The sequence below is a fragment of the Sus scrofa genome, chromosome 14, assembly GCF_054392235.1.
Source record: "Sus scrofa isolate SSC_HxYL_T2T_F1_AM1 chromosome 14, Sscrofa_HxYL_maternal_Yorkshire_Landrace_v2.0, whole genome shotgun sequence".
Lineage (NCBI taxonomy): Eukaryota > Metazoa > Chordata > Mammalia > Artiodactyla > Suidae > Sus > Sus scrofa.
In genome coordinates this window covers 51,219,401-51,247,308 of record NC_139396.1, presented here as the reverse complement: position 1 = coordinate 51,247,308, position 27,908 = coordinate 51,219,401, and the positions used below count along the sequence as shown (strand labels likewise).

Genomic DNA, 27,908 nt, shown 5'->3' with positions numbered 1-27,908 from the left:
AGGTTTGGGCGGTCGGCCTGGAATCGCTCAGACTCTCTGAGTCCGGGCTGGGTGTACAGGCGGCGGCGGCGGCGGCGGCGGCGGCGGAAGGATGAACAGCATCAAGAACGTGCCGGCGCGGGTGCTGAGCCGCAGGCCGGGCCACAGCCTGGAGGCCGAGCGCGAGCAGTTCGACAAGACCCAGGCAAGCGGCGGGGCCGCGGGCGGGCGGGCGGCGCCCTCTCCCCTTCCCCTCACACGGGTCCCTCGGGGCTCGGCCTGCGCCCGCCTTCTGACCGCGCAGGGCTCTGGCTGCCTCCTGGCCACCTCGCTCCCCGGCCACTTCGCTCCCCCGGCTGCCTCTCGGTCACGGCCACCTAGCTCCCCGGCCTCCGCCACCCGAGCCGCCCAGCGCGCAGGTGAACCGGAAGCGCGCGCCGGCGCCCGGGGCCCAGGTGGGGAGGGATCGAGGTGACTGGGGACCAAGATGCGGCCGGGGACTGAGATGCGACTGGGGACCCAGGTGGTTGGGGACCCAGGTGGTGGGGGACTGAGGTGTCCAGGGACTGAGATGCGGTTGGGGACCGAGGTGGCCAGGGACAGAAGTGTCCGAGGACTGAGATGCGGCCGGGGATCAAGGTGGTCAGGGACCGAGGTGGCCGGGGACAGAGGAGTCCAGGGACTGAGATGCGTACGGGGACCAACTTGGCTGGGAGCCGAGGTAGCGAAAAGTGGGACCCAGGTGAAGGGGGCCTAGACCGGGCGGTGGACCAGGTGGGGATCAAGGCGCATCCCGGGCCTGGATGCGTCCGGCCGACGGTGGCGACCCGACTGCATTTCTCTGCCCAGGCGGCGCCTCCCCTCCCAGCTCCTGCCACCTTCTTACACGCCTTGCAAAAATGCCCCCCTCCTTGGGAAAGCAATGCATTTCCTTAAAGGAAACTCCCTGCTTCCTTTTCTCCTGAGCTGTTTTCCAGGGCCGCACAATATCTTATTATCTGCTGGGCGAAAAGTTTCACGTATGTAGCCAGACTTGTTTGCCCGAGCGCTGGCCCACATAGAAACAGGTTCACACCCCCTTATTAAATGCCGGCGCCTGACAGAAACTTCCTGGGGCTCCCTTCCTGCACGTCCCACGCTTGGGCATCTCTTCCAGAGGGTGGCCTATCCTGGGAAGTTTAGTTTAAAAATGAAACAATGACGGGGGTGTATATTCCTCCATGTGTTCCTACTGAGACCACACTGACTAGGGCGTTGCTGTGTTTCTGGTTTTCTGTTCCTTTTTATTTTACAAACACTGAGGTGTTCTTATGCCTGGGGGCCGGGAGAGGAGAGCCTACTTGTTTATTTGCCAAAATAAGTTAGCCAAGACTGAAACAAACAGCAGAACATTTTTTACTTTAGAAATAAGCCAAAAGGACCATGCTCACCCCTGTCTGAAGCAGGGTGGTGACATATGTGTCTGCCATTAGCAAGTTCCTTACCACCTCTCCCTGCCCAGAGCAGTAACTTCTGTGGTTGCTTTCAAATCAAGTTAGCACATGCAACCTACAGCCACTTTCGTTTTGAAGTAAGAAAAAATGCAGGGGAAACATCTAACCTTTGTGCTTGAGATTAACCAGGAAAATGATAATAAAACCTTGGCTCTACAAAAGCCTAGTGCTAAACCAACTTATAGCCACTAATTACTCATTTATCCCTGTGATCATCATCATCATCTGGCCCACGGTGTATTTTCAGCCAAGATGGAACGTCATAAAAACAAATGTGGTGGAGTTCCCATTGTGGTGCAGTGGCAACGAATCCGACCAGGAACTGTGAGGTTGTGGTTCGATCCCTGGCCTCGCTCCATAGGTTAAGGATCCGACATTGCCCTGAGCTGTGGTGTAAGTCACAGACGCAGCTCGGATCCTAGCCTGGGAATCTCCATTTGCCTCGGGTGCCGCCCTAAAAAGAAAAAAAAACAAACAAACGGAAAAAACAAATGTGGCATTTAGTGTAAAGATATTAATGCAAAATTAATTGTGCCAGAAACTTGAGGAAGGACAGGGAGAAAAAAGTTAATTGGCAGAGAGAATCTGGATGTTGTCAGAGCGTTATTCATTCACTGATCTTCCGTTTTTTTCCGTGCTTTGGAAGAGGTATAAAGAGGTCGGATTGCTACATGGAGGAGGTGAGGTTTAAAGGGCCAAGTTCATTGATCTTACTCTTAAATTGTTATAAACCTTCCTGAATGTCAAAAAGGAACAGTCTCTGATACAGCACCACACATTTTGGTGGTTGGTTTAGTAAACAAGAGGGTTTTGTTTTTGCTGGTTGGGTTTTTCTCAGGGGCCGAGAGGGTTACTTATGCTGAATAATTCTAATAGGCGAATCTCCTAGAATTTACCCATTCCAGGGTTCTTTTTTTCTGGAAAGATGGAGCTCATGTCTAGATTCCCTTGTCTTCAAAGTGACTTATGGAGGGATGTAGGAATAAGGTTTTGTGCATGGTTAATATTTAATTAGCTTGCTCCCAGAAATATCTAGTGAGCTGCCAGCCAGGCCCTGTTGGTGGAAAGGACGTGAAGAGCTGAGGTCGCTGCTTACACGTCTTCTTCTGGGCAGATAATTGTACATCCAACCCACAGATGAACCTGCCCTTTGAAAGGCACCGCCTGTGTTTTCACATTGACCACAGTGCCCTGTGTGGCAGAGGGGTACTTTGGCTTCCTGAGAATTTTTTTTTTTAGGGCCACAGGTGCGGCATATGGAGGTTCCCAGGCTAGGGGTTGAATCAGAGCTACAGCTGCCAGCCTACATCACAGCTTGCGGCAATGCTGGATCCTTAACCCACTGAGCAGGGCCAGGGATTGAACCTGCATCCTCATGGATGCAGGTTTGTTGCTGCTAAGCCACAATGGGAGGCCCAAGCTTCCTGAGAATTTAAGTCCCCACGATCCTGCTGGCCTCGATTCCTCCTGGGTCAAGAGGAGGAAAAACACTTCCATAGCTTTCTTGACAGGCCACACCCTGTTTGGCAAAAAGATTCCTTCCCCGCCCTGGTTGGAAGTGTGAAGGGAGGGCAGTGGTTCTTCTCACGGTGGGTGCTTATGATTGTTGCATGATGCGAGTATGTGAGTGTGTGTGTACAATCCCAGTGGCAATGTCCAGAAGACCGGTCTGTTCTTCCTCATGATTTTAGTCCCTTTGGGATAAAACCCCTTTTCAAAATGGAAGTGACAAAATATCTTATTGACTTTTTGTTGTATTCTGAATACTGTGGAATACAGTATACCTGTGCTCTGAACCCGAAAATTGCCCATCTCATTCAAAAGATGGTACGTATCGTGGAAAGCAGGTAGACCTGAATGCTAGGCTGTGTTCTTAGGCAAATTGCATAACTCTTGAATCTGTTTCCTCATCTGTAAAATTAGAGATAGGAGTTTTCTTGTGGTGCAGCAGGTTAAGGATCTGGCATTGTCACTGCTGTGGCTCAGGTTACTGCTATGGCTCAGGTTCAATCTCTGTTCCCGGAACTTCTGCATGCCATGGGCATGGCCAAAAAAAAAAAAAGAAAAAAAAAAAAGTGGGGGAGAAAGAGATAATTGCATTTTCTTCCTAGGGCTGTTTTATGGTGGGATAGGCCACAGAGTGGCCCCTCAAAGATGTCTAATTGCTACAATCTGTGAATATGTTAGCATCCTCAATAAGAAAATGCAAATCAGCTGACGTTAAAAATAGGGGACGGAGCCTGGGTCATCCAGGTGGGCCCAGTGTAGTCACAGGGCCCTTAAATGTGGAAGAGGGAGGGTGGGAAGGAAGTCGGGGGACGCCGCCAGACCTTGCTGGCTTTCGTGGTGGAAGAACGTAGGCATCCTCTAGAAGTGGAAAAGGCAAAGAAACGGATTCTCTAGAAAGAAACGCAGCCCTGCCAGCACTTTGATTTTAGCCCCACAGAAGACCTGTTTTGGACTTCTGACCTCCAGAACCGTAAGACGATCAATTTATGGGGTTTTGTTTTGTTTTGTTTTTGCTTTTTAGGGCTGTACTTGCAGCATGTGGAAGTCCCCAGGCTAGGTGTCAAGTTGGAGCTGTAGGCTTGCATCACAGCCACAGCAATGCGGGATCCAAGCCAAGTCTGGGACTTACACCACAGCTCATGACAACGCCGGGTCCCCGACCCACTGTGCGAGGCCAGGAGTGGAACCCACATCCTCATGGATACCAGTCAGATTCATTTGTGCTGTGCCACAACGGAAATTCCCAGTTTGTGTTGTTTTAAACCACTGAGGGATTTGCGGCGATTTTGTTAGAGCAAGCATAGGCAGCGAATACCTACAGGATGCAAAAACATGCAGTACTGTGCTCTGCAAATGGTCAGCCAGCTGCCTTCTTCCTCCCCACCCCCCCAAAAAAAGCTTTACCATTTGACAATGATTTCAGACTTTCCGTTGGAGAGGGGCTCCATCTTCCAGGCATATCGTGGGTGAGAGCTCAGCACATAGGAGTCCCAGAAATGTTAAACTCCAAGCTTGTTTTGTCCTTGTCTGTGAGCACATTTGTTGCCTGGGCCCCACTTTGCCCTACAGGATATGGAAACAGCCCTAAGCTTCCTCTTGGGTCAGGACGAGAGATGGGCCACACGGTTCAGTGAACCAAGCCCAGTGCGGGTGGAGAGGCTTAGATACAGACATATGGGTAAAACTACCCAGGTGTCATGGGTTTTCTGAGGTGCAGGGACTGAGCTGTGGAGGGTGAGCAACAGGTGAAAAACAGTTCGTAGGTCCAGTTTTCCAGATCAGTGACACATCCCCTCAGCAGCCTCTGTGGAACCCACATCTTGTGAAGATTAACATTTATTGACACTCAGGGCTTCTCAGCCTGGCTTGCATTAGAACTACGCTGTCCAGTAGAAACAGAATAGGAGCCGTGTGTGTAGTTTTTAGAGTACTTTGCCACAAAGACATAAACAGAAAACAGGTGCAGTTCATTTCCATCATCTATTTTATTTAGCCCAGTGTATCCAAAATCTAACCATTCCAACACATAATCACTATAAAAATTATGAATGGGCTATTTTACATTCTTTCCCTCCTACTCAGTCTTCAAACTGTTTTGTGTCTGATACAGCACATTTCAATTTGGGCTCACATTTCGGGTGCTCTGTAGCCACCACATGGCTGGCGGCTACAGGAGGAATGGTAGGGTCTTAGGATCACCTGGGGAGCTTTTTAAACTCGTCAGTGTCTAAATATTGAAGATCTGGAGTGGTTTGGCCTGGATTGGTGCCCTGGGTGCATAGGTCTGTTTTCTTAAAGATCCCCAGCGAGGGAGGGGATCTTTAGAATTTCAGTATTCAAGGCACACTGCAGGACACAGGGGTTGGGGAACTTACCTCATTTCTGCTTCGAAGCCTGTTCCCAAATATGCGATAGTCTTTTGGACGCCCCATCCTTTGTATATGCTGCTCCCTCTGCCCTGCCTTCCCTCCCACTTGCACCATCACCTCCCCACCTCCCCAGTGCTGGATAGGTAAACTTACGCATGCTCCTTTTCTGTCTTCATTATTTCTTACAGACACTGTGGTGTTACAACACTCTAGGCCACCAACCCCTTTCTGGGTCTCATTTGCCTGTTTATTTTTAAACATAAAAAAAGTTCCCCCACCCCTGAGTTTGGGAGGAAATCTAAACCTTGTGGTGGAAGCCAGAACACCCCCAGCATCTGCCAGCTCCCTGAGGGCAGGGGCTTGGGGTGGGTGTAGGCTGGTTGAGTGGCTGAAGAACAGGCGAGCCGAGGCTTTCTGAAAAGGAGGAGGGGAAGAACCAGGCTCACAGCCCCCCAGGACGCTGCCCACAAAGCTGCACCTGGGCTGCTCCAGCAGCTTCTGTCTTCCTCCGAGGTCCCTGGAGGTGGGCCAGCTGGGGTGGGTTGTGGGTGGTGAGCTGTGCCTTTCCTTCCAACCACATTGCTGGCTTCCCCTAAGACACCCCCGACCTGGTGATGCTCAGGGCAGCTGACTTCGTGGTCACTGGGATTTCTTCCCAGAATCCCTCTGGGCTCCCCGGGTATCCAGTGACCTCTTAGTCTGGGCCGGGGTGGGGGTGTGGCTGCTTGTCTTTCCCCTCCACCTTCCCATCTTTGACGTACGTTTGTCCCATGACATGTTCACGAGGATCACTTGCTGTGTGTTGGCTTGTTTCTGGTGCCTGGGGTGTGCTACCTATGGGGAAATGACGAGCCCTCTCGTCCCCTTCCAAGGATCCTCATTTCAGCGAAGGAGGCGGGAGATGGGCAGGTATGCTGTGGCAGAGCTGTAAAGAGCCAGACTATGTGCCTCAGTCTGCTTATCTGCCAAATGGAGATAATCCTAGTACCCCATAGAGCCCTGGGGTGGCTACGAGGCTTTACAGGACATCACGGTACCTGGTGCAGAGTAAATGCTGCATTGAGTAGCAGCTAACTGTGCACAGGAAAGCAGGCTGGACTGAAGGAGTCGAGCTAGTGCCTTCATGGGTTCTGTCCCTGCGCACCAGCCTGTAAGTGAGGAGGGTGGGAGCCAGGGCTGCTGGGAGAGGAGCAGATCCGCCGCAGGGGGTGGGCCGACTCGGGAAGGCGGAGAACAGCCCATCCTGGAGGAGTGGTCCTGTGGTGCCCCCCCTTCCAGGACAGCAGGTCCTGCCCCCAGGTGATGCCATCCTCTGAGAGATACTCGGCAGTGTGTGTGTGTTGGGGACCCCAGAGAGGTCAGGGGAAGCCAGCTGTGACTTCCTTGGCAGAACGGCCACCCTCCTGACCTTGCCCCCAGGCCAGCGCCCCATTTGTGAATGAAACCCTCCTGGGCACCGAGTCCAGCAGCTCGAAGTGGAAACTGGGGTTGAGCCTCGGCCTGCTTGGCTGAGGGACAGGGAAACCCAGCCAGCTAACCTGAGAGGCCCGCCTGAAGAGACTCTGCCAGCCGGTCTGCTGTCAGCGATACCCTTCCCCCTGCTCCACCTGATCCCAGGGTGGACTCAAGTATCACCTTGTTTGCTCTCCTGCTCAAGCTTTCCTGGGCTTCCCTAGTTCTCGCGATATTATTCTTCCCAAACACTGCAGCCACACCGTGTTTAGATCTGCTTCACAGAGAGAGAATTCCCTTGTCTCCTCTGAGCCCCTAAGCACAACTCCTGAACCCCCAGATCCTCAGGCAGGGACTGTGTTGACTCCTCTTGTGCCCTAGCACCCAGGAGTGCCTGGCTCAGGGGACACGCTCAGCCTGTGTGCGCTGAATGAATGGGTGCCACCAGGACCTGTGGGTCTCCCTTCTTTGATGTGGCCTCTCGGTGAGGCCTGAAAGGCTGTGGCACCCGCTGTGGGGAGAGATTGAGCCCTTGGAGAAAAGTTCAGTGGACGTGGGATTGTTTTTCCTCTTGCTGAAATAAACACAATTCCCTAAACTGCAATAGGTTCTTCCACCAGGGAGTGACTCAGCCCCCTGGCTTGAGGGACAGACAGGTCTGTGAAGTGATGTCACCAGGGCCCAGGGAAGGAAGCTGCCTGGGCTGGCTTCCTGGCCATCCTGGAGGTGGGACTCCAGCCACATCTACCTCCTCCTCACACGTGTCGCCTGCAGGGCCAGGGGAGAGGTGGTAGTGCCCTTTGCAAACTGCATCCTGGTGAGTGGGCGGATCCTGCCTGGAGCTCACGCCCTCCTGCAGAGAAGGCGGCCACAGCAGCCCTGCCTCCACTTGCGTAAACAGACAGTGTGGGGACCAGGGGGCGTGAATGAAGGGAGGAGTTCAGTCGGCAGGATGGCATTGCTCCACAGACTTCCCGTCTGTTGAAACAACCTTGCTGCAGACTTCTGGCCCAGGGCTCCCTACCGCTTTGCACATGACCACATCCAGCCACCTTCTCGGCTTTAGAAATCCTGTGTTTGCTTTCATTAGTGGCCTTTGAGGCGACAAAGCATTTGAATGACATCTTTCTGTCCTCCAAACAACTCTTGGGAAACCCTAAAGCAGGATAACCCACCTCTCTGCCAGTCTCTGTGCCCTGGCTCTCTGAAGGATGTCTTTGTCCCTGCCAAGTGCCGCCTTTAAGTGTCGTGATAACAGTACAGGGAGGTTGAGGTATGATTCATTTCAGGGTTGATTTTAAAAATAGAATTTGTTTTATAGTTGCGTTTACTATTTAACTCTAGTGGCTAAATTATTAGCTGGAGAAAGAGTCACTCACTGCCTTGCATTTAACCAGGACTTCTGTTTGAAAGTGCTTTTGTTCATTCAAGTGTTCACTCTTTTACTCATCCAGTAAAGATTATTGGCCACCAGGCGCGGATTTGGGGATGGGAGGTACAGCAGGGAGGGGCTAAAACCAACAGGATTCCTTGTGTCAAGTACTTCTGCTCAGGTGTCGGAGGTAGAAACAGAATACATGGTAAACAAATAAGATGGTTTCAGAGAATAAGTGTCCTGGGTGAAAATAACCAGGAGGATGCTCTCGTGTGTGGCTGGGGAAGGCTGCCTGGGAGGGCCGTTTTAGCTCAGAGCTGGGTGGCCCCAGAAGCACAACCAGGCCTGGAGGTGGGACCTGGCTTGCCCTGTTTGAGGGACAGAAGGGGAGACAGTGTGGCTGGAACAGAGAAAGATGTTCCAAGGGTCTTTTTTTTTTTTTTAAATGGCCTCACCCATGGCACATGGAAGTTCCTAGGCCAGGAATCGAATCTGAGCTGTAGCTGCAACCTACGCCACAGCAACAGCAACACCGATCCTTTAATGCACTGCACTGGGCTGGAGATCGAACCTGCAGCTCCACAGGGACCTGAGCCACTGCAGTTGGATTCTTAACCCATGGTGCCACAGTGGGAACTCCCTGAGGGTTTTTTAATGTAATTAATTTTTTCCTTTCTTTTTTTTTTTTTTTTTACGGCCACATCTGTGGCATGTGGAAGTTCCCAGGCTAGGGGTCATATCAGAGCTACACCACAGCCACAGCAATGCCAGATCCGAGCTGCAGCTTATGGCAACACCAGATCTTAACCCACTGAGTGAGGCTAGGGATCGAACCTGCATCCTCATGGATATTAGTTGGGTTCTTAACCTGCTGAGCCACAGTGGGAACTCTTGGAGGGTCTTTTTAATTCCTGCTTCCCAGTCAGGAAAGGGAGAGTTTCTAAAGCAAAGGCTCTCCAGTGAATCCAGGGTGGATGGGACCAGGGTCTGCGGACAGGGGTGCCACAGATCTGTATTTGTCCCATTCACGGGGGCTGGGGTCTCCCCAAGTCCACGTTCCTCTGCTGTGCAGAGCTTCCTGTGACCTGGAGGATGTCCGGTCTCACTGAGAGCGACCAGGGCTTCAGCCTCTGTGGTCCGAGCCCTTGCCAAGGGTGGTGGGTTTCCAGAATGGTGTCGTTGATATGGGTACACATTAGGCTGAGGGTCTGTGGCCCCGCGAGGCACCTGAGCTCCTGCTCCCTCCTCAGTGGCCGTCCTCTCCCCAGGGCCCCACCCCTGACTGTGTGGCTCTTCCTGGGGCCCCTTTACCTGGCGTGAAGCCCCACAGGTGAGGGGGCAAGGACGGGCTTACTGGGTGTAGCTGCTGACCAGTGTCCCAGCTTGGTCGCCTGGCTTGGCTGATAGCATCCACACCCCAAGACTTCGGTCTCAAGCCCCCACCAGGTGCTGAACGTCTTGGGAGCAGCACCTGCTGGGGCGCCTGCCCTGGCCCCACTGCCTCATCCTGGTCTCGTCTCTCTTGAACCGGCACCACCATGCTTTCTCATGTGTCCCTTTCTCAGTTACCCATCCGGGGACAAATGCCATCCGTAGCTCTGTCCAGCCTGGTCTTGGGATTGTCTTCCCAGGTTGACTCTGGCACCAGACTGGGTTTTTATTGGACAAACAAGAACAAGATTGTTCTGGAAGCAGGAGCAGGTGTGTCCTGAAGCTCAGGCTCCCATGGACCCAATGGGGCCCTTGTAAGAGGCCTTCCCGGACGTCCCCACCCTGGCCGCAGGACAGAAGCCGCCTGGGGAGGGAGCCGGAAGGAGCCAAACTGAAGACTGGAGTCAGAGAGCCTTGTCCCCAAGAATAGGGGCGCCCCGAGAGCTGCTTGGTGCCGTCCAGATACTGTTATTACCCATGGTTTGAACAAATCCCGGATCTAGAATCTGCATCCTGACTTGAAGTCAGGCCAGGTCCTCTCTGTGTGGTAGCAGGCCCTCTGGAGCCAGGTCCCTGCAGTGGGACAAAGCAGGACGTCTGTGCTGGCGCACGGCTCCCCTCTCCCAGCGAGAGTCGGCCAGGGTCCCGGTGGCTGAGGGGACAGTCTGCAGAGCCAGGCAGCCTGGGTTCCAGTGCTGCCCAGCCACCTTGGGAACTGCTAGACCCAGGTTAATGGGGGAGGGTGGTGTGAGTGCTGTCTGCGGGGGGACAGTGCTTGGTGCAAGCGCCAGGGCAGCATTTCATCGTCATGACCTTGAGCAAGGGATTTCCCGTTTTGAGCCTTGATTTCCTCATCCACCTGCTTCCAGGTTACTTAGGAGATTAAATGAGAGAATACCAGTGAGGTACTCGGCCTGGGGCCTGGCACATGGCTGAACTTGATAAAAATAGTTTTGTTATTCAGTTTTGAGGCCAGTTTGCTAGCCTTGTGGTATGAAATATGCCTCCTGCAAGCTTCTCAGTGCCAGTGGTTCTGTCTTTGTCTCCAGAGACTGCTGGAGCCTTTCTGCCCCTTGGCCTGTGGCTGCCACCAGCATTGTCCCTCCACTGCCCTTCAGAGGGCAGGCTGCTCACCATGAGGTGGCTCCCCAGGACCTGGGCTTGGATTTTTCCAGCACAGCAGGGGCAGCAGTGGTCTGAGTGCCCATGAAGCAGTTTAGTCAGCTACCCTCGTGGGTCTGGGAAGCGTGTCTCCCCACCCTCTGCTGCCTTTGCAGACCCTCCCCCTCCCTCCCCTGGGGTCTCCCTCGGCATGTCTGGGGGTCTCACAGACCCACTGTTACTGCTCTTGTCCTGCTTTGCTGCCTCAGTTCAGAAGGCCCCAAATCAATCCCTTCCACTCAAAACTTCTCTCTCCAGGAAGGCTCTCTCTATGGTAATTGATCCCACCCGTTGCGAGGGATTATACTCTCTGTTGTCGGAGCCACCCAGTGGCTGTACCAGGGTGGAGGGAAGCTTTTCTCAAGCTGACAGGCTAGAGAGAACTCACACAGTGGGCCCTGGTGCCCCTCTGACTCCCCCTCATCCTTCAGTTTCCCCACAGTTACCCATTGGGCAGGTGTGAGGACACTATACTGTGTAGACAGAACCAAGAGTGCCATGCTGTGTAGACAGAACCAAGTGCTGCAGTCAGAGCTGCGTCCCAACTGTAAACCTAGAAGCTAAGCCGAGTCAGAATCGCACAGCACAGATTCCAGGGCTAAGGAAAGGAACCCAGTGCTCTCCCCACCACTGCGGCCCACTCAGGGCATTCGGGGGAGGTGACCGGCGTCCTGGGGCCTGCTGTCCCCTCCTGGGACGGGCTTGGCCGCTGCGCCTGGTAGGAAAAGCAGGCCTGCACAACATCCACAGACCCCCTCTGTGTGAGCACTGTGCCTCCTTGTGAGGCCTCCCGGACACACATCTGCCGCCTGCACACAACGGGGCCGTGTTCCCGCCGGGAGGGACCCTGTTCCTGCAGCCGGTGCGGGGAGCTGGCGGCACCCGGGGACGGGGGATGGGAGGAGGCCTGGCGCCCAGACAGACCATACCGTGTGAGTCTGAGTCACCACGTCTCCCTGGGTCCCCGGAGCCTCCCTCACTGCTTTTGAAGACCTTCCATGTGCCAGGCACCATTTGGGGGCTGGGGGTGCAGCAGCCCCAGAGAGGCAGAATGCTCCCCCCACGGTGTGGACGTGGGCTCAGGGGGAATGGACAGTAGGTAAATGTGGAGGACACGGAGAAGCGTAAACCAGGGGAGATTTAAATAGGGCGGCGGCAGGAAGGTGACAGGTGTGTGGAGTCCACAGAAGATGGGCAGTGCCCAGCTGTGAGAGGGTGCTCAGTGTACATCCATAGACCAGTGATGAATTAAGAGCCTGTGCCTAGCGGCCTCGGGGAAAGGCTGAGAGGCGGGAATGCTTAACCTGGGGCCCCAGCTCTGCCCGCTCTGCCGGACCCCAGCCAGCCCTTTCCTTCAGGGTGTGCCTTGTTTCTGCTCTGGGTCTGCAGGTTGCATCTTTGCATCCACAGCCTCCTGGGCAGTCTGCTTTGCATGTGTAGCTTTAAATCTGCTCTGTTCTTGCCCCGGATCTTTGGGACCAGGTGGCTGTTGTCAGAAGAGCCAGCTCAGTTGTCAGGGCGACTGGGGGATGGGGTTACACATCCCCAGAGACAGGCCCTCCCAGCTTATGAGCTGGCTGCTGTGGAGGAGGCAAGCCCCCTACCCCCTTGCCCCTGCCCTACTTTGGTTGCCCATCTCTTCCCAGCTCTGTACCTGTACTTGGAGGGGGTGCCTGGGAGCTGTATAGGGGACTCATTAAGGACACACAGTGTGGAGTCAGCCAGACTTGCCTTATTAGCTGTACAGACAAGATACCTGACCATCCTGAGCCTCAGTTTCCTCATCAGGAAAGTGGGCTTATGGAATTCCTATTGCAGTTCAGTGGTAAAGAACCCAACTAGTATCCATGAGGACTCAGGTTCTATCTCTGGCCCCATTCAGTGGGTCAAGGATCTGGTGTTGCCATGAGCTGTGGTGTGGGTCACAGATGCAACTCAGATCCTGTGTTGCTGTGGCTGTTTCATAGGCCAGCAGCTGCAGCTTCAATTCAACCCCTAGCTCAGGAACTTCCATATGCCATGGGTGTGCCCCCCACAAAAAAAGGAAAGTGGGCTCATGACCATTTGCTGGAGTGGTTGCTGGGAGTGTGTCGCCTGTGCCTGGTGCAGGGAAGCACCAGGAATTGCTAGTTTTTGGTCATCGTTGTCATCGCCCCTGCTGTGGGCAGAGTTCCGCCTGGTGGGGGATGATGGTCTCACAGGCCAGGAGCAGGTCAGTCTCAACCCAGCTTCTCTGACACGGATGCTTGTGGAAAGAAGGCAGCCGCTGGGGCCCTGGGGAGGCCATGCTGGCAGAGGATTGGCAAACACAGAGCAGATGGCGAGGGAGCCTTTGGTGTTTGGCTTGCTGAGGCTTTAAGAATAAGAGAAGCCAGAGCCTGTTCGTGTTTCTCTTAGGACCCCAGTACAGCAAGGCTGGAGCCTCCGTCCCAGCCTGGCCTTGATGCTGGGAGCATGCCCCGTCCCCCCCCGGGGGCCTGGTGTGTGGGGTGCTGCAGGCCCTGCTCTCCCTGCGCCCCCATGAATGGCCACAATGGGCGCTGTGTGTGAAAGGAGGTCAGCCGGCCTTGCTGGGGTGGGTGGGTGGGTGGGAGGGGCCGAGGGGCCCAGCCCCACCAGCCTCACGGTCTGCCAGTCTGAGCAGAAAGCACCGTGGCTCCCAAGGGGTTGCTTTTCTTGTGGAGTCTCACAGTCTCGCAGAGCAGGCCCACAGTCAGGTCACAAAGGACTGTGGATGAGTGAAGTCGCCTCAGTGCCCGGCAGGGGCAGTTACTATTGTTCCCATGCCTGAGGTGGAGAGAGGAGTGGCCTCTGGGTTGAAAAGAAAGCAAGCTCTGGCTACCGCCAGGGCTCCCTCTCCACCCTGTCCAGCTCCTGCTCCCACCCCTGCTGGGCCTGCTATGGACAAGTCCATGCAGGGCTGGGCTACAGGGTGAGAGTCCAGCACTCTGACCCCGTCGACTGCCTGAGGAAAGGGCAGTGTGGGTCCTGGGGGAGGACCTGCGGCAGACTTGGGAGAATGGACTGGCCTGCAGAGGAGGCTGCCTTGGTCAGGGACCCTGCCCCGTCCTCCCACCACTGGCATCCGTGGCTTTTCCCACTCAGCCCACAAGCACGGATGCCCCCCACTCGGTCCTAGGCAAGTGGACCGAGGCTGACAGGGCCTGCTGCCAGGTGGAAGATTAAAACATATCCACGAGTAACCCAGGGCCTGTGGGGGTGACAGTAAGTGCCCTCAGCCTTTGATGAGGGAGTGGTCCCATCCAGGAAGCCTTCTTGGAAGAGGAGGCATTGAGCTAAGGGGACAAGATAAGACTCCAGAGGGTGAAGATGGGAGGGGACCTGCGTCAAGGATGAGACGGCCACTTGCTCAGGGCCCGAGTGGCAACAGCAGGTGTGCTAAGCGGTTCCCCCTTCCTGCTACCCCCGGTGAGGCTGCATCTCCCATCTATGTCAGTGGGGTTGGGAGCTGAGTCTGGACTCGCTCCACTAGGGTGCATGCAAACAGGCGATGGGGCCTGTTTTATCCTGGTTTCCACGTCATGGCTATGGGGGCCTCATCTCTCTGGGCCAAGCCCCATGGTAAAGTGGAGGTGACGCGCATCTTGGGGTCGGTGAGGGCTCAGACCAAGGCAGCCTCTCCCAGAGGAGAGACTGGACGGAGAACATCATGTGGGAACTTGCTGCCCCCCCTGGGGCCCAGGGGCCACGCCTACTAGGGAGAAGGAATCGCGTGCAGCTTTCAAACCAGAGTTGTTCTCCTGCAGCACAGCCAGCTCCTGTCCTTATTTCCCATCCCCTAGAAGCTCTCAGTGGCTTTGTAGCATTAAGCATTAGCTGTTGAGCTGCATTTGTCAGGTGGAAGAAAAGTCTTAGTGTTTCCTGGTGGGCCCAGTGGGTTAAGGATCTAGCGTTGTCACTGCTGTGGCTCAGGTCACTGCTATGGCATGGGTTTGATCCCTGGCACCTGGGAACTTCTGCATGCTGTACATGTGCCCAAGAAAGAAAGAAAAGTCTTGAGAAGTCTGGTTTGCTTGGATTAGAGAATTTCTATTTTCCCTTCATCTCTCTCCTCGCCATTAACCATTGGGAAGAATCAGTCCTGTCCAGTGTCCCCCTTTCTCCCTGTGGGGGGTCTCTCCCAGGAGGGCTGCCAGGTGGCTTTCTGACCTCTGCCTCCTCTGTTCCCTCCCAGGCCATCAGCATCAGCAAAGCCATCAACACCCAGGAAGCCCCTGTGAAGGAAAAGCATGCCCGGCGTATCCTCCCACCTGCTGGCCAGCCGGCCTCTGTCCCTGTGGGCCCATGGGGGAGGCAGGGAGAATGAATTTGGGGAGCCGCGGGCACTGCAAATGACCTGATGAGGCGTGTCCCCTGTGGCCTTGGGCAGCCTTGCTCAGCTCCGTCCAGACCCTGAGTCCCATCTCAGGAAGCCGCCTGTTGTCTTAGGCCTTTGGGCTTTGCTACATTCATGTCCTCTTCTTGCTGGGCTGAGAATCTGGCTCTTGAGCTGAGGGAGGGGCGTGCAGAGGGCCCACCTTCCGCCTGTGTCTCTGCCATCAGTTACTTGTTCAGCTGCACCTGCTGAACACCCTGACCTTCCCCACACTTGAGTCTCTGCTGCCTGCACTTGGCCTTGACCCTGCTAGGCATCATTCTGGGCACTCACCACGAGAAGGGGGCCTTCACTTTCTGGTCCTATGCCATTGGTCTGCCTCTTCCCAGCAGCTCCATCCTCAGCTGGAAGTTCTGCCACGTCCTCCACAAGGTCCTTCGAGACGGGCACCCCAATGTGAGTAGCTGTTGCCTGCTGGTACCCTGTTGCAGCCACCTCACACTTCCAGGGCCCCGGGCCCTCCCTCTGCTACCCCCCGAGCACCCCAGGGAAGCAGAGCTATATCCTTTGAAATCAGAGATTGTCTCTGTGTTTGTGTCCCTCGGCTCCGGGCTGGCCTAGCCACCTGCAGCCCCCACCCTGTGCCCCTGCCCTCGGCACCGCAGCTGGCAAAGGAGCATGTTTCAGGACCCCTGCTGGAAGGGCCTGGCTCCTTCATCCTCCCCTCTGACCCCCCGCTCTGTGCAGGTGCTGCACGACTGCCAGCGGTACCGGAGCAACATTCGGGAGATTGGAGACCTGTGGGTAGGTGTGGGGAGTGGGCACCCTGCAGATGGCACTGCCCAGAATGTCCACTGCCATCCTGCTTGGCATTCGGGCCCCCAGCATGCACAGCCGAGGGAATGGGGCCCCTGCGGCCGGTGTCCTCCTCCTCTCAGAGTTAGAGCCATATTATGTGAGACCACAGAGGAAAAGCAGTAAATGCAAGCGTAGCCTCGCTTTTAGGGCCTGGCATGGAAAGTTCCAAATGCATCATTCATGGGCCCTCTGGCTCCGGAGGTCCCCAGCCCTTTAGTCCGAGTGAGCTGGGAGATGTGGCAGTGTCCCCACCCTGAGCCCAGACTCCTGGCCCCCAGGCCCAGCAGCTTCTGAATCTTGGACATCTGCATTGTCAGCAAGCTCCCCAGAAGATTGTCATCCACTGTGACGTGTCAGAGCCCCAGGAGCTTGCATTCTAGTTCACTCCATGACACTTGGGATCTAGGGGGTCACCTGGGTGGAGAGAGGGCCTTTGGCCTTGCTTGTCCTCTGGGAACACTGCTGGGGCCCTGGGAACTGTCTGGCCTACAGAGAGAAAGCTCCTCAAAGTAAGAAAACCAGTGTCCCTGGTGCCATTTGCAGACGCAGGCTCAGCTGGTGTGGCCACGAGGGATATGGTGTTTGGAAGTGACTGAGGAGGCATCAGGGAGGATGTGTACACGCGCCTGTTAGAATGTGCCTCCCTGGCTGCCACCAGCATTTTAATAAAGTATCCCAACTCTGAGCTGGCCTCTTGCCCTGAACAAAGAGCTCTCTTGTCACAAGAGTTTCTTTGGCAAGAAGAAGAAGAGAGAGCAATAGGCAGAGAGGGAGTTGGCAGAGGCTCTTGGGAAAGAAGTTTGGCCGCCTCTACAGGGTTCAGCAATGTTTGTTGAATGAATAAGTGACAGCGTGGGTGGGTGAAGGAATGACACCTCCCTGGTCACCTTGTGTCTTCTGGCCTCAGCTTCCTTGTTTGCCCTGAGGAATTCCTGGACATGTTCCAGACGCATCTTTCCCCTGGGCCCTTTCTCCACAGGGGCATCTGCATGACCGCTATGGACAGCTGGTGAATGTGTACACCAAACTCTTGCTGACCAAGATCTCCTTCCACCTCAAGGTAGTTTCCTCAGGAGTCGTGGGCCTGGGGGGACCCTGGGCTCTTCCCTCTGTGATGTCCTGGGACATCGTGGAGGGTAGGGTCTGTCCTGGCCTGACCCCAGGGGACTGTCCTAAGGCCCTGAGGCTTTTCTAGACATAGGTGGTGGTCTCAGTCCCACTCTGCGCCCTGACTGGACGTCCTTGTCCCCTCTCCCCGGGTCATCTGGGCAGATGGCGGCTCCACAGGCTGGGGGGCTTCTCCCACCCCTCCCCCTCCCTCAAAAACTAGAAGTGGGTCTGGGCCAGAGCCAAATGGGGCTGCGGTTGAGTGGTGGTGTCCTCTCTGCAGCACCCCCAGTTTCCTGCGGGCCTGGAGGTGACAGACGAGGTGCTGGAGAAGGCGGCTGGCACTGACGTCAACAACATGTGAGTGCCTCGGTTTCCCTGTCTGTCCCTGCAGTGTTCCTCACCCGGGTCCCCACGGGGGCTGTGTTCTGTCCAGGGCTGAGGTCCTGTGCCTGGGACATGAGGCTAAAGCTGAAGGATGGGGCATACTTGGGACTGGGCGCTGGGGCTGTTGGACTGCTGTCTGTGCAGAGGCGTGTTTTGAACTGTGTTCCCTCCTCACAGACCCTGCCTCTCAGCCCTCCCTCCTCCTTCCTCCCTCCCTCTGTCTGTAGCTTTCAGCTCACCGTGGAGATGTTTGATTACATGGATTGTGAGCTGAAGCTCTCCGAATCAGGTGAGCTGGCCAGATCCAGGGTCTGGGGGTCAGTCTCCGGGGCTGGGGTTGGGACCAGAGGGAGAGAGGCCTGCCACCTCCAGGGGGCCAGCCTGACTTACCACTGATGACCGCACCTGCCCCCAGGGGTCCATGCCCCCGCCAGAAGCAGGTCACAGGGCCTCCAGGGGAGGTGCCCCCAAAGCACCAGAAGGAGAGGCCTCTACTGCCCCTGCAGGACGCCAGGCCCCCCACCACAGTCTGTCCAGGGCAAGATCTCGGCTAAAGGAAACCCACTCCATTGGCCTCAAGGCAGGGAGAGTGGGGGTGGGAGGGGGCGCTGCCAGGAGCCTCTTCAGGTTCCTGATCCATCTCCCTCTGGACTCAGGTCTGCAGAGCCCGCCCTGAGACAGCTGCCTTGGGCCGTCTCGCCCATTCCCTGCTGTAAAAGGCCTGTTCCCAGTCCTCGGTCGGGAAACCTCAGGGGGCTCACCCTCCCTGGGCTGCAGAGGTCATTGTTTGGGCAGAACAACTTGTGGGTGACTCAGTGCTCTCCATAGGAGAGTGAAAAGCAAATGCCTTTTTAAGGGAAATCAGAGTTAGAAAGAGGTGGGTCTGGCAGCCTCCTGGCCTGCCAGGTTCCGCACTCTGAGGCTGGCTGAGTCTGGGGGGCAGCCGTCTTGTAGAGATGTGCCTCGCCCAGTGGTCCCCTCGAGGGGAGGTGGGCACCTCCACCCACGTGCCACCATATCCCTGAGAAATAGTGTGAGGGGGTTTGTAACAGCCCCGAACGGGAAGTGTCCTGAACACCCCTCAGATGATAAGTGACTATGATGTATTTAAAACTCTACGTAGTATTTCATGGGTATTTAATTTTTTTAAATTATTTTATGGCCATACCCACAGCATATGGAGTTCCTGGGCCAGGAATTGACTCCAAGCTGCAGCTGTGACCTATACTACAGGTGCAGCAATGGGGATCCTTAACCCACAGTGCCAGCTGGGGATCAAACCCACACCACCACAGTGATCCAAACCGCTGCACGTTCTTAACCCACTGTGCCACAGCAGGAACTCCTTGCGTGTATTTTCATTTTTTACAAGGAAAATGTACTTGATGTAGCACATAATTAAGAATTCGGTGTATTTGTCCCTTCTCCTATTTGGTCCATTGGATGAAAGAAAGGCTGGTTCTTGGGGGCAGGGGAGATTGACCCCTGGTGCAAGTGAAGTTTGGGAGTCCCTTGGGGTTTGCAGAACTGCATCTTGAGTGAGAACCGCTGCTGTGAAACAGACCAAGCCCAGGTCTCCATCCTTCCCTAAGATTCAGGGGGAGCTGGAGGCCCATGGGTGCAGGACAGTCAAAGTCACCCTGTCCCTCCACATCCTGGGCCCATCACCTGGAGGCGCTCGGGAAGCCCTGGCCAAGCTGAGCTGGGTTTCATTTGCCCCCACCTTGTCGTCACTCTCGTTCATGGGCCCAGTGGGCCTCGGTCTGTGGCAGTTTCAGCACAGGGGGTCCATTCCAGCCTTGAGGAGCACGTCACTGTCCCAGGGCCTGGAGTAGAGTCCCGCTGCCCATCCAGGACCCCTAAAGCTGGTTTCTCAGGTGATTGCCCCATCTTCAAACCTACCTCCTGAAGTTGCTGTGACAGTGCCATGAGATGACAGCCAGGGCTTATGCTCAGCCACTGTCCTCAAAGTGGCATCACTATGCCTGTGACCAGAGTGGGCTCTGCGCCTGCTTCTCCCGGCTCCCTGTGCTCAGTGTCCTCCTCCCGACCCTCTCTTTTGCAGTGTTCCGGCAGCTCAACACGGCCATTGCTGTGTCCCAGATGTCCTCGGGCCAATGCCGCCTGGCGCCCCTCATCCAGGTCATCCAGGACTGCAGCCATCTCTACCACTACACTGTCAAGCTCATGTTCAAGCTGCACTCCTGTGAGTTCCCCCCAACCCCCAATTCTGCTTGCCTCAGGCCCTGAGGGTCAGCCCAAGGCCCAGAGGAACTGTGTTGATAGACACTATCAGAAATGGAAACCAAGCAACTTTGAGATATTTATTAATTAAGCATAGCAATAATCTCATTACCCATTACCATAAATAACATACTTGTTATTTTAAAAATTGCTATTTTCCTAAACCAGCTGTAATGGAAAAAAAAATCATTAAAAAAAAGAATAAAATTTAAAAAATAAAAATTGCTATTTTCCAAAACAAAGATTTAGTGAGAAGAGCTGCTGCTAGTTTTATGTGTTTTGGTTCCTTTAAGCATCTGGCCTTGGAGGTGGCAGTGGGCCTCACCCCGCTTGCTGAGGCGGCCTGCGGCGTCTCCTTAGTGTTCAGAAAGGGCCACTGGCCGGGCGTCTGTGAGCCGCTCCACCGTCAACCTCAGGCAAACTAGAGAGAGCGGCGTGACAACACAGCAGGGCTGGGGTGGAGCTTCTGTCCCTCTGCCTTCCCTCATCCAGTCCAGAGCTGAGCCCTTCACGGGGGTGTTGGCTGGCCCTCCCCATGAGGGGTGTGTCCCAGCTTGGCGGCAGGTGATCTCACTAATCTCTGCGGATTTCTAGAATGTGGAGGAGGGAGTGGATCTGAAGTGTTAGGCAGAGAGCAGTGAGCAGAGAGGAAGTCCCATTACACCTTTCTGCTCCCAGGTCTCCCCGCAGACACCCTGCAAGGCCACAGGGACCGGTTCCACGAGCAGTTTCACAGGTAGCAGCCTGGGCAGGGCTGAGGATGGCCGGGAAGAGATTCGGTGGCTCCTGGCCACATGGGCTGGGGCTGCCGGGCCGGGGCCTGGCTCCTCTGACCGCCCGCATCTCTCCCCCGCAGTCTCAGAAACTTCTTCCGCAGAGCTTCTGACATGCTCTACTTCAAGCGGCTCATCCAGATCCCCCGGCTGCCCGAGGTACTGCGCCCTCTAGAGGCTGCCGCCAGGCTGCAGCCCTTTTCCTGCCGTGGGTTCTGGGCTCTGTGTGCTTGAGGACCTCGGTGCCTGGTGGGGGTGCCGCACATGGGGCTCCATGTAGGCTATGGGCTCGGCAGAGGGAGGGCTTCCTGGCCGGGGGGCGGAGAGTGCTGAGCAGTTTCCACCTGCCACCCCTGCAGGGACCCCCCAATTTCCTGCGGGCTTCGGCGCTGGCCGAGCACATCAAGCCCGTGGTGGTGATCCCCGAGGAAGCCCCCGAGGATGAGGAACCCGAGAACCTCATTGAGATCAGCACAGGGCCCCCCGCGGGGGAGCCAGCGGTGAGCTGTCCTCTTCTCGCATGGAGCATTAGGGGTGACCTGGCTTCAACCTTCCCCTCCCCAGGCCTGGGGGAGTGGGGGCAGGGATCATTGTGCTTTGCCGTGGCAGGTGGTGGCTGACCTCTTCGAGCAGACGTTTGGACCCCCCAATGGCTCTATGAAGGACGACAGGTGAGGGCCTGGGTAGCCGATGGCACAGGGAGGGCCGGAAACAGCAAACTATAGTCCGGAAAGGCCACATGGAAAACACGACCCTGAGATACCCTGATGGTCCTGGTTGATGGAACTTGAACGCCAGGACTGACTGGGCCTTGGAAAACCCTGTCTGACCTCTGTCTCCAGGGACCTCCAGATCGAGAGCTTGAAGAGGGAAGTGGAGACCCTCCGTGCAGAGCTGGACAAGATCAAGCTGGAGGTGAGGACGTGGCCAGAGGGGTTGGGCTGTGCAGCTGCCCCGCCCACAGGACCCTCGGCCATGCCCCTCCTGCCCCACAGGCCCAGAGGTACATCTCGCAGCTGAAGGGCCAGGTGAACGCACTGGAGGCAGAGCTGGAGGAGCAGCGGAAGCAGAAGCAGAAGGCCCTGGTGGACAACGAGCAGCTCCGCCACGAGCTGTCCCAGCTGCGCGCTGCCCAGCTGGAGGGCGAGCGGAACCAGGGCCTGCGCGAGGAGGCCGAGAGTGCGTGCGCGGGCGCGGGCGCGGGCGGGCACAGGGTGGGGGTCAGGCCACCAGAATGGGGTTCACAGCCTCCCCTTCCCCCGCAGAGAAGGCTAGTGCCACGGAGGCACGCTACAACAAGCTGAAGGAAAAGCACAGTGAGCTCATCAACACACACGCCGAGCTTCTCAGAAAGGTAGGCTGGGCACCGAGGCAGAACCTTGGGAGAGGGGGACCCTGAGCAGGGCAGGGCCTGAGTAGAACCTGTCGGCCTGTGTAGAACGCAGACACTGCCAAGCAGCTGACTGTGACGCAGCAGAGCCAGGAGGAGGTGGCACGGGTGAAGGAGCAGCTGGCCTTCCAGGTGGAGCAGGTGAAACGGGAGTCGGAGATGAAGGTAAGTCCTGCGAGCACAGATCCTGCCTCGTGGCTCCCCTCACCCTGGAGTAGCTCTCCTCACCCTGGAGTAGCTCTCCTCACCCTGGAGTAGCTCTCTTCACCCTGGAGTAGCTCTCCTCACCCTGGAGTAGCTCTCCTCAACACTGGAGTCCTGCAACTCTACTGCCCTAGTGATGTCATGTCCCATCCTATCCCAGCTGGAGGAGCAGAGTGACCAGCTGGAGAAGCTCAAGAGGGAGCTGGAGGCCAAGGCAGCAGAGCTGGTGCGCGTGCAGGAGGCCCTGAGCCGCACAGAGCAGGTGTGGTGGCCTCTCAGGATAGGGAGTTGCGGTTGGTTCGGAGGGGACCTCAGTGGTCTTGGGTGTCGCTCGGGGTCTGCGCTAGAAATGGGACCTGGTCCTTGTCGCTTAGTCAGCTCTCAGTCTAATGGGGCCCTAGGAATTGTCTAAACTTGGGTGGGGGTGAGGGCAAGCGGGGCCTCTGGAATTCCAGCCCTGCTCATGTGCCAGATGTTCACAGAGCGGGTCGGAGCTGAGCTCGAGACTAGACACCCTGAGCGCGGAGAAGGATGCACTGAGCAGCACTGTGCGGCAGCGGGAGGCTGACCTGCTAGCAACCCAGAGCCTGGTTCGGGAGAAGGAGGCGGCGCTGAGCCAGGAGCAGCAGCGTAGCTCCCAGGAGAGGAATGAACTGCAGGGGCGGCTGGCGGACAAGGTAGCGGGCCTGGCCCTTGCCCCCACCTGATTCTTGCCCCCACCCGATTCTTGCCCCCACCCTGGCCCATTTCCACCTTCACTTTCTGTAACAGCTGAACCCAGGCAGAATTCCCAGACTGCCGCCCCACTCTTGAGAGAGCAGCCCAAGCACTGGGGGTGGAACAGGGTCTCTTTTCAGACCCCCCCCCTTCCCAGGAGGGTCTCCTGGGGTCTGGCTGGCTGACCCTGGGGGGACCCCAGGGTGGGGTCTAAGCTGCCTCTCCCCTCTTCTGCTAGGAGTTTCAGGAGCAGGGGCTGCAGCAGAGACTCCTAGATGAGCAGTTTGCAATGCTCCGGGGCACTGCTGCTGAGGCCGAGCGCATCCTGCAGGACGCCATGGGCAAGCTGGACGACCCCCTGCACCTGCGCTGCACCAGTTCCCCGGGTAGGGGCATGTGCAGACACTCTGGCCATTGCCCTTTCCTCTTCCCACCCTGAGGGAGGTGGGTGGAAGGGTGGTGGGACCTCAGGCCCAGCGCCACCCCTTACTTCTTCTCCCTGCTTGCAGATTACCTGGTGAGCAGGGCCCAGGCAGCCCTGGACTCCATGAGTGCCCTGGAGAAGGGCCATGCTCAGTACCTGACCTCCAGGGCAGGTGAGTGGAGCCACAGGGACAGGGTGGGGCAGGGCAGAGGCAGCCAGCGGTGGTGGGCCAGGTCCCACGGCCATTGCCACCTCCTGCCTTTGGGGAGGTTCCCCACATGGGTGCTTCTTCAGGAAGCTGAGCAGATACCCATCTCCCCAACCCTGAACCCTGCTCTCTGGGTCTGAGGACACACAGACCCAGGTTTGGTCTTGCTCTGCTGATTTCTAGCTGTATGACCTTGGCCTAGTGACACCCCACCTCTGCAAGCTGGGGTGCTGGTGCCTGTCTCTGCTTGCTGGGCAGGGGAAGGGTACAGCCTGCCATGAGGTAGCAGCATTAGGGTTCCTTGTCCTCCCTGCACAGATGCCTCTGCCCTGGTGGCAGCCCTGACCCGGTTCTCCCACCTGGCTGCAGACACCATTGTCCATGGCGGTGCCACCTCCCACCTGGCCCCCACTGACCCTGCTGACCGTAAGTGGGCCCAGACGTGTGTCATATGCATGTTCACAGCAGCCCCAGGAAAAGAGGGTACTACAGACAGGCCGAGACATCAGACCAGGGGTCGTCCAGGGCTCTCAGCCCCTGCTCCCCTCACTGTCTGCTCCCCCCAGGCCTGATTGACACCTGCAAGGAGTGTGGGGCCCGGGCTCTGGAGCTCGTGGGCCAGCTGCAGGATCAGCAGGCTCTGTTGCAGGCCCAGCCCAGCCGGGTGCGGCCCCCTCTGCAGGGCATCCTTCAGCTGGGCCAGGTAAGGTGTGCAGCCAGGACGGCAAGCGTGGACCAGGGTCTGGAAGGGGCAGTGGGGCCGGGGTGGGGCCTGGGTCCCCAACTCTGCATCTTCTTCCAGTTTGGGCTGAACAGGTGCTCATGCGCAGAGCCAGCACTGCCCGGGCCTGTCTCCCAGGCTCTGTGGGGTTGCATCCACCCTGTCTGACTCCTGGATGCCCTCATGCCTTAGGAGCTGAAGCCTAAGAGCTTGGATGTGCGTCAGGAGGAGCTTGGGGCTATGGTGGACAAGGAGATGGCGGCCACGTCTGCGGCTATCGAAGATGCCGTTCGGAGGATAGAGGTGAGGACCAGGGTGCTTGAGGTCTGGGGGTTGGCTGGATGCAGGCTGCACCTGCCTCAGCACTTGGCCTCCATGTGAGGGACGAAGAGAGGCTAGGAGGTCAGAGCTGGGAGGGGTGGTTGGGGCCCTGGCTTTCCCGTCCTGTCTTGCCCTTCCTCCCACCCCCCACTCCCCACCCAGGGGCTGATAGGGAGGCTGGTCCAATGCGGGTATCCCACTTCCTCCCAAGCTGCCCTCCTCCCAGCCCACTCAAAGTTCTGTCATTGGGTGTAGGACATGATGAACCAGGCCCGCCATGCCAGCTCTGGGGTGAAGCTGGAGGTGAATGAGAGGTGAGCCCCATGTTTGCTTCCCAGTCCCCTTAGGGAGGGTCCCCACAGCTTTCCTGTGTCCGTGGCGGGTTCTGCCCTCTCAGCGGCTGCACACCCTGCCCCGTGGACCCACTTGAGGAGCACCAGGCCCCTTATGCCCTGCTCAGTGGCTTCTGGGGCCGCATTATAATTCCTTCTTTTTGTCTTCTCCGCTCCTCCTGCTCCCCCCAGGATCCTCAATTCCTGCACAGACTTGATGAAGGTGAGTGGCTGGGACCCAGGATGGGCCCTGTACCTGGCAGGGCCGCCTGAGAGTGATGTGTTTGATTTTGGCAGGCCATCCGGCTCCTGGTAACAACGTCCACCAGCCTGCAGAAGGAGATTGTGGAGAGCGGCAGGGTGAGCTGGGTGTTGGCCTGATGCGGTGTCCTTGGCTGGGTCAGGTGGGACCCCTCCCTAATGGGCAAGCCACACAGCGGGGCCACCAAGGGACAGATTCCTGAAAGGGGCCTGACCCCAGAGCCCTCTTCATCCAAGACCACACCACCCTGTGGCTTAAGCTGACACTGGGGCTCCTTTTGGGCACAAGATGCCGGAAGCGTGCAGAATGGTGGCAGGCACTCCCAATGTGTGCAGCACACCTGGAAACCCCAGCTGAACACACCACCTTCCTACCCTACTCCACCAAAGGCCCAGGAATTTGCCCAGTGGCTGTTGCCACCCTATGATGTCCTTGACTGGTTCGCCCTGCCTTCTTGTTGCCACTAGGGGGCAGCCACGCAGCAGGAATTTTATGCCAAGAACTCAAGGTGGACGGAAGGTCTCATCTCTGCCTCCAAGGCCGTGGGCTGGGGAGCCACGCAGCTGGTGTATGTCGCCCCAGGTGGGGGTGGGGGGCAGGGTGTGTGGTGTTCAGGGTCTGGGGAGGGAGTGTGGGAGCGGCCCAGCTGCCCAGGGGTCAAGGATCCAGCCCCTGCCTGATTCCACCCACAGGGAGTCAGCCGACAAGGTGGTGCTTCACACGGGCAAGTACGAGGAGCTCATCGTCTGCTCCCACGAGATCGCGGCCAGCACAGCCCAGCTGGTGGCGGCCTCCAAGGTGAGGCTCTGGGCTCAGCCTGGCCTCTCACTGTGGGTTCCTCAGCTCCCCGGCTGTGAGGCACCACGGGGTGGGGGTGTGAGCCTGGTGGCCCACCCTGACCTGCCCCCCGGCTCCCCAGGTGAAGGCTGACAAGCACAGCCCCCACCTGAGTCGCCTGCAGGAGTGCTCACGCACCGTCAACGAGATGGCTGCCAACGTGGTGGCCTCCACCAAGTCAGGCCAGGAACAGATTGAGGACAGAGGCGAGTGCCAGGCCTTGGTGTGGGGTGGGCACGGGGGTGGGGGTGGGCGCCCAGACACTTATCCAGCCCCCTCTGGCCACAGACACCATGGACTTTTCTGGCCTCTCCCTCATCAAGCTGAAGAAGCAGGAGATGGAGACCCAGGTAGGCCCCGCCCCCTCCCACCCTCACACCTGTCCCTCTCCCGTGGCTGAGCTCCGAGAAGGGGACCTGCTGAGTGCCTGTGCCGGACTGCAGGTGCGGGTCCTGGAGCTGGAGAAAACCCTGGAGGTGGAGCGGGTGCGGCTGGGAGAGCTGCGGAAGCAGCATTACATGCTGGCCGGGGCTGTGGGGACGCCCAACGAAGAGGAGCCCAGCAGGCCCAGCGCCGCCCCCCACAGTGGGACCTCCAAGAAGCCACCCCTGGCCCAGAAGCCCAGCGTGACCCCCAAACAGGACCACCAGGTGCCAGGCATCAGTGCTGGGAGGGGGTGAAAAGAGGGGCCCCTTGGGGTGCTGTCCTGGCCTCTGCTCCCATGTCTGCGGGGCACCAGGCCTTGGGGAAGGTCAGAAACCACTGACCCGCAGGAGCAGACACGCCCCATCAACATGGGGTGCTTGGCAGGTGCCGAGGAGAAGCAGGGGGTACTGGGGCCTCGACCAGGGTATGTCATGTACTCCTGGCTGCGGCCACTGAGCCCCCCTACCTTTGACTCCTGCAGCTCGACAAAAAAGATGGCATCTACTCTGCTCAACTCGTGAACTACTAGGCCCCCAAGGGGTCGAGCGAGGAGGCTGACAGGCAGGCCTGGGCCTTGTGGCCGAGGAGCCTCTGAGAGGCCCAGCCCCCTGCCTCACAGCCTGGATCAGTGTCCTGGAGCTGCCCAGCCCCCGCCGAGCCCAAGGGTTCAGGGCAGACTGGAGCAGTTCCGGACGAGAGCCTATTTATCTGCAGCAGAACTTGTGAGAGCAGCCAGGACCCAGCAGGCCTGAGCCACAGCTCTTTGGGAAATACACAGCGGTTTTAATATTTTGAGTTAGATCTTTTATGAGTTTGTGTTCAGCACACTGGAAAGCAGGGCCCTTGGCTGGGGGTTTGGGCAGCGTCTCCCCTACCCTTTGAATATGAATAGAAAGAAGACGGTCTATGCTGACTGTTGGGACAAGGGTAAGACATCCCCTGTCCATGGCCTTCTTGGGGCACAGGTTCCATGGAGACAGGACCTGGTGTGGCTTCAGGCAAAAGCAGGATGCTCTCGGGTAGGCTGGGGCATTGCCCCTTGCCCCTTACTTTAGGTCATCAGTGATGTGAATGCCGAGGGCGATGAGACCCTTGTCTAGGAAGAGGCGGGCCAGGCACTGCTGCTGAGCCCCATGTCTGCCCGGGACAGTGCTGCCGTCCTGGAGCCCCTATTCCTGCCAGAATCTGTGGTGACCCTCCTGCTCCGTTTTTCTTTCTGATCCAGCTGCCCCTCTCCATGCCCACCTCCCTCGCCCCTCACCTCCTCCATCCTTCCCTGCCCTGGGTGCTTTCCAGCCCTCCTTAAGGCCTGTCCAGCTCAGCCAGAAAAAGCCCAGACCCTAGGAGCCACCTGCTTGCTGTGCAGATCCCAGGCACCCTGTGCTCTGCACGGAGAGGCCCCGGCTTGGCCAGGCCCCCCCAGAGGGAGGAAGGCTTGGACGAACAAACGTCCTCCCCATGAGTGCCTCCATCATGGGAAGGGAAGGGAAAAGCTCGGTCTGGAGATGAGCACAAGGATTCAGCTCTGGTTTGCATTTAGTGTTTCCTTGTGTGGAAGTGTAAGATTGGCAATAAAACGCACTTTGACTGTT

General features: G+C 57.2%; 1 protein-coding gene across 5 annotated transcripts; it reads left to right on the top strand.

The window, feature by feature from the left end:
* On the top strand, positions 1-27,908 carry HIP1R (huntingtin interacting protein 1 related). Of its 5 annotated transcripts, none has more exons than XR_014827250.1 (33): positions 1-184; positions 14,965-15,028; positions 15,419-15,561; positions 15,853-15,909; positions 16,943-17,023; positions 17,354-17,430; positions 17,685-17,746; positions 19,523-19,663; positions 20,380-20,437; positions 20,558-20,633; positions 20,834-20,974; positions 21,084-21,145; positions 21,317-21,389; positions 21,470-21,653; positions 21,740-21,828; positions 21,913-22,029; positions 22,229-22,330; positions 22,551-22,745; positions 23,024-23,171; positions 23,295-23,381; positions 23,736-23,843; positions 23,984-24,120; positions 24,331-24,441; positions 24,715-24,773; positions 24,984-25,014; positions 25,089-25,151; positions 25,521-25,621; positions 25,746-25,851; positions 25,973-26,096; positions 26,179-26,240; positions 26,334-26,540; positions 26,798-26,944; positions 27,180-27,908. XR_014827250.1 is itself a non-coding variant. In XM_001925823.7 (32 exons), exons 1-32 carry the CDS (start codon positions 92-94, stop codon positions 26,843-26,845), a joined length of 3,207 nt encoding a protein of 1,068 aa, XP_001925858.3. In that variant the 5' UTR covers positions 1-91; the 3' UTR covers positions 26,846-27,908. The 5 variants fall into 5 exon arrangements, 2 of the variants coding, with proteins under 2 accessions (XP_001925858.3, XP_084852285.1); XR_014827251.1 differs by lacking the exon at positions 1-184 and adding an exon at positions 3,780-3,951; XM_001925823.7 differs by having other exon boundaries at positions 26,798-27,908.